The sequence below is a fragment of the Mesoplodon mirus genome (assembly GCF_964341445.2).
Source record: "Mesoplodon mirus genome assembly, chromosome: 5".
NCBI classification, from domain to species: Eukaryota; Metazoa; Chordata; class Mammalia; order Artiodactyla; family Ziphiidae; genus Mesoplodon; species Mesoplodon mirus.
In genome coordinates, this window is record NC_138980.1 from 83,619,894 (window position 1) to 83,634,489 (window position 14,596).

The window sequence follows — 14,596 nt, forward strand, 5'->3', positions numbered from 1 at the left end:
TGAACCTGAGTGTATTTGGCGAACCCTCCCCTGCAATCTCCGAACCTGCAGTTGGTGTCAGAAGTGAGCGTGGTCTTGTATGGGCTCTTTCCACTAACTTTGTAGGCAAACCCTAATTCCTCGAAGTTGGGGTTAGATGTCTTGGGCCAACAGACAGTGCTCTCAACCTCCCAGTTTGGCTAAATCTGGGTAGGGATAGAGACATTATTTTTTAACTTTTCCTGTAGTAATTCTTCATAATTAAAATTTCAATTTAAATTAATTTCAATTTGACATAATTGGAATTATGTAAAAATAAAAATTTAAAAAAGGAGAAAAAACCAAATTTTGCATTTAATACAGCAAAAATAATTTTCTTTCTGTATGATCTCTTGAATTCTATTGCTCTAGTTATCTAAATTCTTAAGCTCTTGAAAAAGATAAAAATGACTTTCCAGAGCTTCTGAATTCCTGTTAGCCAGAAGTTTTTTTTCTGTCATTAACAGCACCAATGCATAGAAAACAGAGAATTTAGTTAGTGTTACTTAGTTAACCGAGAACCTTAATTTCTCAGAGCAACAAAAAATGAAACATTTGAAGGGATTTTTAAAATCCTGTTTTCCTTTTAAATAACAGTACTATGAAGTATAAAACAGTACCTTCTTCAGTGAGTTATCTCATAACCTCTGCTCAGCTATCAGTACAAATTCTCCTTCAATCACATCTCCTTCAGAATTTGTTCTTATAAATTCCAATCTATGACTCCTCAAAAACTGTTTCTATAAGAACACATGGGAGAGAGCAAGCAAGGGAACCTGTTGTTGGTTCTCACTGCCCCCTGCTGCAGCAGGGACCCCAATAAAGCCCTGCCTGAAAAAAAAATAAGAACACATGGTCAAGATATTACACATTCTTGATTTGACAGAAATTTTATATGCAGTAAAATACAAAACACATTTTTGTTTGTGTTGCTACATTTAAACATGAATGTTGTCCAACTAAGTGAAGCGTAATTCAGAAATCCAAAAATTTCCTGGGAACCTATTTTAAAACAGTTAAAAACTAAAAAATTACAAAAAATTAAAACTATAACAAAAGTTAATATTTACTTATATAATTTATTATCTGTATACCCATAATAAAAGTTACCATCTTAATTTTGCTAAGAACAATTTTCCGCAAAAATGATCTATTTTAGATAGCTACAATTTCCTCATATTTTTCCATTATTATTTTAAATATACCTCAACATTTATTTTCAAAGTAAAGAAACACAGAGCTAAACTAGTGAAATATACTTCATGATTAGCACAAATGAGAAAATCTGGGACAGCCAGTATCTCAATATTCTTTTATAGAGGGAATAGTCTTGACATATTTAAAATTAATTTAAGTATGCACTTTATTTGTGGAAGCTTAAATATAACTTGAACACACTTAAAAAAAAAAAAGACAAAACCAAACATTTCTATAACCCGTTCAAAGAGACTTATTCAAATACATATTTAAATAATGGGCTGGTTAAGAAAAAAAGAAAGGTTAAAAACAGAAAAACAAATTTTAGATAGAGAAGTTCACAAAAAAATAGTACTAATCAATCATCAAAGGTAATTTTTTTCCCCTGAAACACAGCAATTTTGGATTGCTGTTCTTTTCGCCTCCGGCTTGCTTCCCATGAAGGATGAAGAGGCAGCTGTGATTTCTGTTTTGTATTTTCAGGTCCTCTTCGTGCACTCTTATTAAACTGATTATTGATCTGAGGTTCAATTTGCTGAAAATCTGGAGGAGAAAGCAAAATTAATGAAAACTAAGTCTATACATAAATAGCATAGAAAACAAATATATTTTATCTTCTCATATCAGTGTTTAAGGAAGAAACTTAGTTTTACTTAAATGGAATACCTCACAGTGTAAAATCTAAGTCCTACAGGGAAGTTTGAAGTTGAAATACACATATAAGCAGTCAATTTTGGGAGACATGCTTTCTAATCGTTGTAAATAGATGTCTGTTGCATGCCTCCTAGTATATGCTGTGCTGTCTTATTTACACTGACATTAAGAAACACAGTCCAGACAACATATAAGGCAAAAAAATTTTAAAAGGAGAGGCATTTTGTATTTATAAAGGAATATGATTCATTATCATATGACACCTGTGTGCGGAGCAATGTAGCCAGAAAATTCACGTTTTAACTAAAATATTGAATCCAACAGTGTTGATGGGTGAGCTGTTTAAAGGGCTGTTAATTGATTCCACTCCCTTATGTTATTGAACAAAAAGTTGTGATTGCAAGGTAAACTGCTGTATCTGCTCAAATTTAAGACTAAGTTCTTTTTTAACCATAAAGTTATCCACCAGATATGAGGGTGGCTACTTGTATTCTAGTCCTTACAACCTCTTTTATTATGAGAAACCTCAATTATATTATTTTGAACAAAGTACTGGGAGACATGCTAGCCTGAAAAGACTGAATCAATGCATATTTATAGAATCAGAAAGAAAAAGAGAGGCAAAAAATTTAATACAGATTTATTAATCAGCCCTAGGGATGTATAATTTCTCCACTGCAAGTTAGCCATCATTGTCAGAAGCCTTTTAAAGATCTTAAAAAGCAAATGTCATAATGTTATACAAGCAAGTGTACAGTTGGGATAACATTTCCAAAACATCACTGCACACAGATTCAAAACGTCCCATATCTTGTACAAATCACATGTGCTCTAGAAATCTATAATACTCAAAGAATGCCTCTAGTGATAGAGTGATGAATTTAAATGTTAAATGAAATTGTTTCATGTAAACTGAAATTTGAATAAGGCAATATTTCTAAACTGATATATAGTTTACATAATTATGTAAAGCATATTTGCATGAGCAAACAAATGGATAAATTAAGTATCATAAATTTATAAACTAAAAACAAAAACATGTTTTACTTGGGTTTCCTCATCGGGAAAATGTGGGAGTGTCTTAAATTTATAGTTATTCTGTATTTGTGAATATAAGGCCATGTATTTGCCAAACCTAGTATTTTAATACAGCCATTAAAATAACATAAAAATTTGGCACGGGCTTTGCAGTTCAGTGGTAGGTAGTAAGGAAATGGATACCTGAGGCTGAAAAGTGAGCATCCTATGTATATGTTAAGGAAAAGATAAAACTGTTGCCAGTGAAAACTTGGGAAGTAGGCTACATGCCTATGGAATTGCAGCACAAGGGTAAGTGGCTGGAAAGAATAAAAAGATTAGTGTATTGATGGCTCTTTGGCAAAGTATTACAAAAAAAAAAAAAAGAGAAGAGTTCAGGAAAGAACCGGCCAGCTCACAAGCAGAATCAAAAGGGAAGAGAGGGTTCAGATACTTGGGACCTTAAGGTTTAGAAAAGCCTTTGGACTCCTAACAGTAAGAGGTAAGACTAAGAAAGATTTTAAGCAGTAAAGGTCTGAAGAGATTTAGCTCTGGAGCAGAGATAAGAGTAAAGGTATGGCCGTCTCAAAGAAACCTGAGAATCTGAATGCAACAGACACTAAATGATTGGGACAGTGGTGGAGGACGGGGACAGGGAATGACCCACTAACATAAATAAGGCAAGTTTGAAAAATAGCTCTAGGAAAGAATTTTTGGTGTGGTGACTAGCTTATTGATGGACTGATTGAAAATAAAGAGATCAGAAATCCAGTAAGTTTTGGAGGGAATTTTTATTGTGAAAGAAATCACAAACCTAGGCTAGAAAAAACCTGACTGTTAAGACTTTAAACCATCTTCACGATCATATATTTTTACTAATCACTCGGGGCAACTCCCAAGAAGATCATACTAACTGTCTACTTCAGCTGTGGCCATGGAACAAAGACCCTCCCAAGAACACAGTCAGAGACCATGGAGAACAGTGGATAAGAAAATTCCTCGTAGATTCTTCACAATCTTTGCTCAGGTAGTAGACATGTTGCACACCTCCCATGTTTCCCTTAACTGACTGAGAGTTTTTATTGTGGTTACCTTGTTCCTGCTCTGCCACTAAATATCTGGTCTGAGTTGTGGGCAGGCAGTGTGTCTTTTTAGTGCACAGGTCACCAAATTTTGAGCAGTCACATCATGAGATCTGATGGAAAGCACTGCACCATCACTCAGGGATTCTAGGCTTTGAACTGGATACAATGACTGGATGGGACTTTGGGTTGGCTTCCTCAGGAAGGAAGCACACAGTGTGCTCTGTGTGTTGAGAAATTACCAGAGAAAATTACCAGTGAAATTACCATCTGATGATCAAAAGGATGGTCAGCAGCAGACAGACAGTTATGTGTTCAAGAAATTCCACTTTCTTTTTCCACCCAGCCGCATAGTTAGACTGCATTTCTTAGCTCCCTTTTGGCTAGGATGGGGTCATGTAACTAAATTCTGGCTAATAAAATGTGAGCAGAACTGATCCCTAACACTTTCAGGCTTGGCCCATGAAAACTTCTTACAAAATTCTCCATGTACTCTATTCCCTTTTGTTGGCCAAATGGAGAATACTTGGGAACAGGAGTAGAAAGGAGCCAAAAGATGGAAGGAGCCTGATCCTTGAATGACTATGTGAAACACAGCCCCTGTGCTGATTCATAATAGACTGTAATGTGAGAAATAAATTTTTATTATTTTAAATCAGTGGGAGTTTGGGATTATGTAGAGAAGTCAGACCACCCAAATATATTAAATTGATTTGTTATGAATTAATCTGAAAATCTGGTTTCACTCTTAACCCTGGAAGTAACATACTTATTACTGAATGTTTAATGGCATGGTGTTGACTAAGATGGAACTTACATAGCAATTTACTTAAAGAATATGTTGATTAGTTCAAGATAAATTAAATAGACCTAATATTTCCTTGTAACATTTTTTTTTTTTTTGGTACACGGGCCTCTCACTGTTGTGGCCTCTCCCATTGCGGAGCACAGGCTCCGGACGCGCAGGCTCAGCGGCCATGTCTCACGGGCCCAGCCGCTCCACGGCATGTGGGATCTTCCCGGACCGGGGAATGAACCCGTATCCCCTGCATTGGCAGGCGGACTCTCAACCACTGCGCCACCAGGGAAGCCCTCCTGATAACTTTTATCTAATATATTTCCTACTGGCAGGACACAGAGGGTAAAAAAAAACAATTAAAATTTAAAAATTATTCTGATAATTATAAGATGCTCTATTTCCATTTCTGTGGGTACATAATTGATTCAGGCTACTAAGCAACCAGAATTTTTCATCTTTCCTCTTTGGCAAAGCATTGCTCAACTGCATATGGAAGTCAGGCAGTCATTAATACATACCTGGGGTTTTGCTTCTTGGAGCCTGTTCTCTGTAATTTCTAAAAGAAGAAAAACACCATTAGGACATTTAAAAGATAAACAAATCCTCTGACTTTAAGAAGATAACATAATAAAAATGTTGATAAAACTCATTAAAAAAAACTATCATACTCCTTTACCCCCCCAGAAACGGATTAAAAAATTATGAAAACCCCATGTTTTAGCTACATCAAAGGTTTGTTAGACCCCAATATTAGTATAGAAACATGTAGGAATTTTCCTCTCACCACCTGTACAGGGATTTCTGGCCATAAAATATCCTGTCTTGGTTACCTTGTACCTTTGAGAACTATCTAGACAAAGAATTTCAAAAATCTTACAGGGGGAATGAGCCACATATAACAAAAATTAAGATTAACATTTTTTGGGGAGAGGGAAGGGATAGTGGCGTTTAATTTTCAAGTGAGGGAAAAACTGTAGCTTTTTTAGGCACAGTTAGGAGATATATGAAATAATGTAATAATTTTCAAGGCACCAAAGATGGTTTGTGTGTCTTTTCCATACTCTGACTCTTTTGGAAAATTTCAACATCACATTTTTCTATTCTACTTAAAATTATGCCTGACCTATAAATTATAGAAAAATTTTACTGAAGAAAATAGCTAACCATGATTTTTATTCTAAAACGTGAAGATATCCCCTACCTGATTAGAATTACAAATGAAATTAAACTTATTGATTTATAACAAAACAGCTGTGAAAAGTAGTGATTAACAGAAGGGGTAAGGATGACAGTATCACCAAATATAAAGCAGTCTGGAGAAACTCAGTGTTAGGGCAAGCAGCCTTATCTACTGAAACAGAAATACATAATAAAACAATTGAGTTTTACAATATTGCCCTGGGTCAACAAGAGAAAAACAAAAACAAAAACAAAAACCTCACCACATTCTTTTCAGAAAGTTCTGTTTAAAAAGTGAGATATGTGAGAAATTTTCAAAAGTTTTCACCAAAAGCTAACTCAAAGTTTCAAAACTTTGATAATCAAAGGAATAAACTTAAATTAGCTAGACAATTAAATTAGACAAATTTATCTATATTGTCTCATTTTCTGATGAGGTTGGAAAAATGTGGCATTATCATACGTGTATTTGTATATATTATCCAATATAAAGTTGGAGAGGGCCAAGTCTAAACATAGGATGTATTGTACAAACTAGAATTATGTATGAGAGATAGTATCTCAATGTTAGGATGTGTGGTTATTTCACATCTTTCGAAAAATTAAGAACTAATAATTCTTTCAGGATGAAAAAATACCCTTACCTTCCAGAGCTTTTAGATCCAGATAAAGAATGGAAAAACACTGATTCAAACTTCCTTGCTTCTGTACGTGGCTTGTTTTGATCACTTCTCATATCCTGATGGGTTTCAAGTATATCTTCTTCAGGCAACAATTTTTTTGGGGGGGTTTGTTCCTTAACTGAAAAATGACACCTACTTTCCTTCTTCCGTGTCCGTTTGACTTTCCCAATGAAGAAGTCATCACCACTATCACTATCCTCAGACATGGAAGACTGTTTGTAAAACCTTTCTTCTGTGCTATCATCAAAATATTCCTTCTCTTCTTCATGTAATTCTTCTCCATCACTGTTAACACCAAGTGAGCTATTGGACTCTTTCTCTTTTTTGATTTGACTAAATGTTTTCATTTTGGGGTCAGTAGGTGTCTTCTGGGGTTCAGAGGGTACTGCAGAATCTTTTTCAGAAGGCTTTGATAGAGAATTTGGAATGTCCACTGTTTTGGGTCCATGCTCCATCTTGGCTATTTTTTCTTTTGAATTATTTATTGGTTTCTTTGCCAATATTTTGGCTTCTTTCTCTTTTTGCTCACTGATAATAGTTCCTTCATGCTGTAACTTACTGGCATCGTCATTTGAACACAAAGTGTCCTTGGAATGATTTTCTTCTGAAGCATTCTTTGATGACTTAACTTCAACAACATTTTGTCTTGCATCTTTAAAGGCTTTGACAGCAGCTGCAAGAGAAACAGCATATGACTTGTTTCAGCATTGAAACAAATAATACAAAACATTACTGTTTTAGTAGAGTATTTCTTAAATTATTTGGAAATACTTAAGAGAATGATTGGAATTTATATTACATATATATAATGGGTATGAATTTACAAAGAAATCTATTGACTTTTACAAAACCAAACATATACAAAATGCTCAGAGGTATCCATTTTAAATCTCTAAAATTAAAAGAAAATTTATTCCTTCATGTATGGATGTTAAGAAGAACAGTAAAAACTTCACTACATACAAATAAATAGACTAAAATGGCAACTTTAATTTCTGTAATAATAATGTATTAATACAATTGTAAATACCGTAAATTGTGCTTTCAGACATAAAAATAAGTATCTTCTAATCTGTGACAGAAGCATTTAATTCTTTCAATACATTTTAAAATGTACATACATAAATAGAAATTATGTGACTAAGTGGCAACATCATAAGTAATAATATGAATTATACCAATATTTAGAAAATCAATTATATTCAATATTATCATGAATATATATTTTAGAAATTTAGGAAATAGGAATTTAGAAAAAATACAAAATTGTTTCAGACATCAGGTAACTTCCATATTTTCAGGTAGCGTCCCACATTTGGAAATATTTGAAAGAGACATTTATAATATAAAAGATCCTCAAAAGGAGAAAAGCACCCTAAAAGTAAATAAATGAATGGCCATTTATTCAAATCATGTACCATAAATGGCTTAAAAGTCATTTAATTCATACCTTTTAGCACATCTATTTTTTTCTTCAGAAGAGGGTGCACTGCTAGTCTGGCAACTGCTCTTTCAGTTGCAGTAGAATCAGGCTGCAAATTGAAACAACAAGCACATGCAAATAAAAACTATGTAACACTACTAAGAAGTGAATAAAATGCAATCCATTATAATTTTTAAAAGTTAAGAGTTAGGGAACAGGAATCTGTTAATATTCTAATTAGACAACTCACTTGTAATCCATGCTAAAGATAACACAGTGACAAAAATACTACTGTTCTTAACAGTTAAAATTATCATGTAATCAATGAATAAATATTCTTTGGGTACTTAGTATCTTTCCAGAATTGTGGTAGGCACTGTGTGTGATACTAAAAAAAAAAGTAATATAGCTCCTGTATTCAAAGAGTTTAAAACATCTAGTTAAGAAGACTAAAATAATATGAAAGAATCAAGTAACACATTAGTACTAAGCTGGGTGATATAACCCATGACTACTATAATGCTTGAAGTTCCATTTACTAGAGACCTAGAAATTATCAAATGCTATATATTTTTATTTTGAATGACTAGTACCATTACTGTATTCTCACAACCTTTCACCAGTGCCTGGCTTATAGCCAACACTTTATAGATGTTTGATGATGACTGAATGGGACTATATACATATATATATATATATATATATATATATATACACACACACACATACATACATTAGTATTTATACATTTAGAAAATTCATAATTCAGACTGCTTTAAATATCACCTGTAGGCTGAAAACTTCCAAATTTCTACCTCAAGCTCTAAGTTGAGTTCCAGACTCACATATCCAACCACCTACCTGACATGTTAAAAGAGAATGCTGTGACTTTCTTCTTAAACCTACTTCTGCTATAGTCTTTCCCATCTTATTGTAGGTAATTTTAATTTTTCTGGTTGCTCAGGCCTAAAACTCAAATGATTCTTCCATTACATTTCTCCTTTCTTCACAGCTCACAATAAATCCTTCAGCAAATCCTGTGGTTTCATCTGCAAAATCTATCCAGAACCAGTCACTTACACCATTTCTACTTACTACCTTTGACCAAATCACCAATACCTCTCACCTGGACCAATGTAATAAGCTCACACCTGGTCATTCTCCATTGTGTCTTGTTCCCTCACAGTCAATTTCCATATAGCAGTCACAGCAAGCTTTTAAACAAAACCAGATCATGCTATTTCCCTATCTGTTCTTTTTAAAGCTTTACTGCCTTCTGATGCTTAGGCTCTTCGTTTGCAAGCTCTTCTCTACTTGGAATACTCCCAAATACACACGGGCTGATCATCTCATATTCAGGTCTCTGCTCAAAAGTTATCTGAACTAAAACACTTTCCAGCACTATTTACTTCACATCACTCAACACAGCATGCCAGTGCAGATATTTTCATATCTGTGAGGCAGGGACTTTTGTATTCCACATTCCTGTAGACCTAGTGCCTAGGACAATAACTGATAATAGTTGGCATTCAATAAATATTCCATGAAGCAAGTAAAAATTTCACTAGTGTGTGAAAGTAGAGCTATCAGCTTTACACATCTTTACTTTAAATTTACCCTTCATTGTTAACAGCCCAATAAGGCCTTTTCCTTTCCAGTAATAAACACTTATGAGTACCTAAGTAAAAGCAAGATGATAACAGTTTGAAATCTATTCTGTTGGAGAACTTATCTAGGTAGAGTTCCTCAGAGAACTCCTTTAAATTAGACCTGGTGCAAATCCTGTGCCAGGATGACTTGCTGCCTAATTACCTTCTGTCCTAGGTCAAATGGTATCCTCCCCGAATTTTATATCCAACTAGAAACTGAGAATGTGATCCTACTTGGAAACAAGGTCATTGCAGATATAATTAATTAAGAGGAGAGTATACTGGTTTAGGGTGGGCCCTAAATCTAACATGACTGGTGTCTCTATAAGGAGGACACTTGGATACAGAGGCACAGGGAGACAGAAAGGGAATAACACTGAGGCAAAGGCTGGAATTACCCCGCCACAAGCCAAGTTGGAAGAAGCAAGGAAGGGGTCTTCCCTAGAACCTTCTGAGGAAGTACAGCCCTACTGATGCCTTGATTTCAGATTTCTAGTCTCCTGAAACACAAGAAAATATTCTAAATTTCTGTTGTCATATAACATTTAACTTTTGGTATTTTGCTATAAATTTCTGTTGTTACATACCATCTAGTTTTTGGTACTTTGTTACAGCAGCCTTAGGGAAACTAATACACCTTGATTCTGACTCTTAGACACTGTCTCTGTTCAGCCTTCTCCAAGAAATATAGTCCATTTGGAGACTATTCATTAAGTACAGTGTTAAGCCAATCCTGTTTCTTCAACTGCTTGCTGGGTTTCCTTTTTTTTTTTTTCCCTCTTTGCTAACGATGTTTGTTTTCTATGTCTGTGAGTCTGTTTGTAAATAAGTTCATTTGTATCATTTTTTTAGATTCCACATATAAGTGATATCATTTGATATTTATCCTTCTCTGACTACTTTACTTAATACAATAATCTCTAGGTCCATCCATGTTACTGAAAATGTCATTATTTCATTCTCTTTGTGGCTGAGTAATATTCCATTGTGTGTGTGTGTGTGTGTGTGTGTGTGTATCACATCTTCTTTACACATTCATCTGTCAATGGACATTTAGGATGCTTCCATGTCTTGGCTATTGTAAATAGTGCTGTTAGGAACACTGGGGTGCATGTATCTTTTCAGATTAGAATTTTCCCTGGATATATGCCAAGGAGTGGGATTGCAGGCTCATATGATAACTCTGTTTCCAGTTTTTTTGTTTTGTTTGTTTTTTTACTTTGAAGAAACCTTTACTGCTTATTTAAATGATAAATAACAACTCAGTACTTTAAGTTGTCCAAGCAGTTTATTCCTCTATAAGATAATGAATGAGCAAAAAGGAGAATATTCAGAATGATATGCTCATTTCCCTAGAATGTTCAGTAAGCAACATACTGTGTTCTTTCAGCTTAAAAGGTTATAACTATATTGTATTCCACACAGCATAGGTCACCTATGCTGTGTGTTTTTAGTTTTTTAAGGAAGAGCTACACATTCTCCATAGTGGCTACAACAATTTACATTCCTACCAACAGTGTAGGAGGGTTCCTTTTTCTCCACACCTCCCCAGCATTTATTATTTGTTGACTTTTTGATGATGGCCATTCTGACTGGTGTGAGGTGATACCCCATTGTAGTTTTGATTTCCATTTCTCTAATAATTAGCAATACTGAGCATCTTTTCATGTACTTGTTGGCGACCTGCCTGTCTTCTTTGGAGAAATGTCTACTTAGGTCTTCTGCCCATTTTTTAATTGGGTTATTTGGGTTTTTTTGACATTAAGCTGTAAGACCTATTTGTATATTTTGGAAATTAACCCCTTGTTAGTTAATTAACCACACTGTTTGCAAATATTTTCTCCCAGTCAGTAGGTTGTCTTTTAATTTTGTTTATGATTTCCTTTGCTGTGTAAAAGCTTTTAAGTTTAATTAGGTCCCATTTGTTTATTTTCATTACTCTAGGAGGCAGATCCAAAAAAATTATTACTGTGATTTACATCAAAGAGTGTTCTGCCTATGTTTTCCTCTAGGAGTTTTATAGTATCTGGTCTTACATTTAGGTCTTTAATCCATTTTGAGTTTATTTTTGTATAGAGTGTTAGAGAATGATCTAATTTCAGTCTTTTACATGAGGCTGTCCAGTTTTCCAAACACCACTTACTGAAAGAGACTGTCTTTTCTCCATTGTATATTCCTGCCTCCTTTGTCACAGATTAATTGACCATAAGTGCATGGGTTTATTTCTGGGCTTTCTATACTGTTCCATTGATCTATATGTCTGTTTTGGTACCGGTACTATACTGTTTTGATTACTGTTGCTTTGTAGTATAGTCTGAAGTCAGGGAGCGTGATTCTTCCAGCTCCATTCTTCTTTCTCAAGATTGTTTTGGCTATTCAGGGTCTCTTGTGTTTCCAAACAAATTAAAATTTTTTTTGTTCTAGTTCTGTGAAAAAATGCCATTAGTAATTTGATAGGGATTGCACTGAATCTATAGATTGCCTTGGTAGTACGGTCATTTTGACAATATTGATTATTCCAATCCAAAAACATGGTGTATCTCTGCTTCTTCAACTCCTTGCTGGGTTTCCTGAAGTAATACAGGGCTTCCTACTCATGTTATCTACCTAGGAGGAACATGAGAGAATCTGGCAAGAAAGCCTATTGCTGGTATCCTGTGTTACTCAGTGACCAGCTGGGCTGCTGAAAGTATGGGTCAAACACACTGGCTTGAGTTTTGTAAAAAAGCTATTAACATAGAAACCTCAATGAAGAACATGCTTTTTCAGGCTGAAAAGGCTCAACACAATATATGAAAATAGAATCACATGACAATGCTGGGGTCTACAACTTTCAGAAAGAAAAAATAAAACCACACACACAAAATTCAAGAATCAGAATTAGAGGTCAGGACAATAAATTTGTAGGAAAATGATTTCCAAACTAGAGAAGAATAAAAATACTTTCAGACATGAAAGTTTTTAAAAGTTTACATTCTTTGAACCTTTCTCCCTAGAAGCCAGTGGCTCCACTAAAATGAGGAAGGAAACAAAGAATGAGGTAGGCATGGGATAAAAGAAACAGGAGATCCAGGCAAAAGGAATGCCCAGTATGGTAGCAGGAGATTTAGATTTACATTTACAATACCTAGTGTTATTAACTATCTTGAGAGGAGATTTCAATAACTGATGAGGAGTTTGGTGTTACATAGAGAGTACACAGAAAACAACAAAATAAACATAATAATTACAAACTATAAGTAGAAATATTATACAGAAAAAGAAAAGTAATAATCACTCACTACATGACTCACAGCCAAAATAACATAATCACTAAATGTTCATCTCATCTAAATCTAACTCAAGTATATTAGGAAGATGGGGGGATAAGGAGGGTACATATATGACACAGGGGCTGAAGGAGGAAAGAGATCTAAATCCTTATAAACCACAGCAGGAAGTCGCTAATGCTTCAAATGTACAAATATAAACATACTTATGTGGGGGTAAATCCTGTCAGAATCAACTGAACTTGAAAGTGGGGAAAGACCAATAGAGAGAACTGTCATTTTCACAAAAAAATCTTGTAGAACTATTTGATTTTCAAACTGGCCCATGGGCCAGCTTCTCACAAAAATAAAGTTTTATGGGAATACAGCCAAATTCATTCATTCACATACTATCTATGGCTGCACTATGTCACAATGGCATTGTTGAGTAGTTGTGACAAAGACTGTAAGGCCTAGAAAGCCTAAAATATTTACAATACTGTCCTTTACAGAAAGAGTGTAATGTTGCTCTACATCACATGCAAGTAGAATCCTCAGTGAAGGTAAACTAAAAACTGAGGAAATCAGAAAACAAATTTTTTTAGCAGGCTCATCATGTTTAAAAGTTGAATTTAAAACAAAAACACTGCCATGACAGACTTTTGTTGCCAAATCGAGGCAACAGGTTATAGCACTAAATGCAGTAAATGTGCTTCCTGAACGCTGACATAATAAGAGATTCCAGCTTAGTAGAAACAATTTGGTATTCAGTGCAGAAGCAGTATGTCTTAATCCTCAGGACTAATTCTAGAACATTTATATGCAAAAATAATAACAGTGACAACAAAAACAACTAGTCCTGACAAACGTTATACACACCCCAGGAATCTTTCCTCAGGTTACAAGGGAAAAAGACATTCCAATAGCATCTGTTTTTTCTTTAACTGTTTCTTTCAGTATATTTCCTGAGTAGCTACTAAAAATTCAATTCACTTCAAAGAAAATTCCTGATGTATGAACAACTGTATCTGTAAAGCAGATAAACTAGAAAGTAATTATTTTTATCAGGTGAGTTAATTTCACGTTTTAGATAAGAAGTTCTGGGAATACGAAATAGATTTTGACTAAATGTATTCATGTATAATTGTTCAAAACCATATTTACTACTGTTACCAAATCCCTGCTTTGACCACTTCCTAAAAGCTTTAATGAACTGGGTATTTTTCTTTCCAGAGCTAGTTATATCTTTCCATCTTAGTTATAAAGTTTTAGAAGAACAGTGGTAATACTTGGGTGTTGTGTCTAGTGTTGACTCAAAGTAATACTGCTTTGATAGGAATCATTTTTTCTTTGAATTTACTTAGCAATGCTGTTTCTCTGCCCTGGAAGATATCCCAGAGTTAACTGTGACTTAGTGATCTAATTTCAGTAAATCCTCTTAAAAAAAAAAGGTGGGGGGGGCTCTAGAATAAGATTTAAAATTGTACAATTATGTATTAGGCTAATAAACGAAGATGTTATTCTTATATGTCATCCTCTATAACTGTGGCGAACTTATTTGGGGAGAATACAGGTTAATAAGAAGTGAGATTGGTTAAAAAAATAGCCATTGTGTTGCATAATCCCAGGGTTGACATTCACGCTGTA

At 34.5% G+C, this 14,596-nt stretch overlaps 1 protein-coding gene across 1 annotated transcript in view; it reads right to left on the reverse strand.

Moving 5' to 3' along the window:
* Nucleotides 1–431: 431 nt before the first annotated feature.
* SRFBP1 (serum response factor binding protein 1) overlaps nt 432–14,596 on the reverse strand; it is a 62,520-nt gene continuing 48,355 nt past the window's right edge. Inside the window, exons 5-8 of the mRNA XM_082620613.1 lie at nt 8,080–8,161; nt 6,591–7,302; nt 5,286–5,323; nt 432–1,758 (exon numbers count right to left, since the gene is read on the reverse strand). Of these exons, the coding sequence (XP_082476739.1) occupies nt 1,574–1,758; nt 5,286–5,323; nt 6,591–7,302; nt 8,080–8,161 (1,017 nt within the window). The 3' untranslated portion in view covers nt 432–1,573. The remainder of the gene's footprint in view (nt 1,759–5,285; nt 5,324–6,590; nt 7,303–8,079; nt 8,162–14,596) is intronic.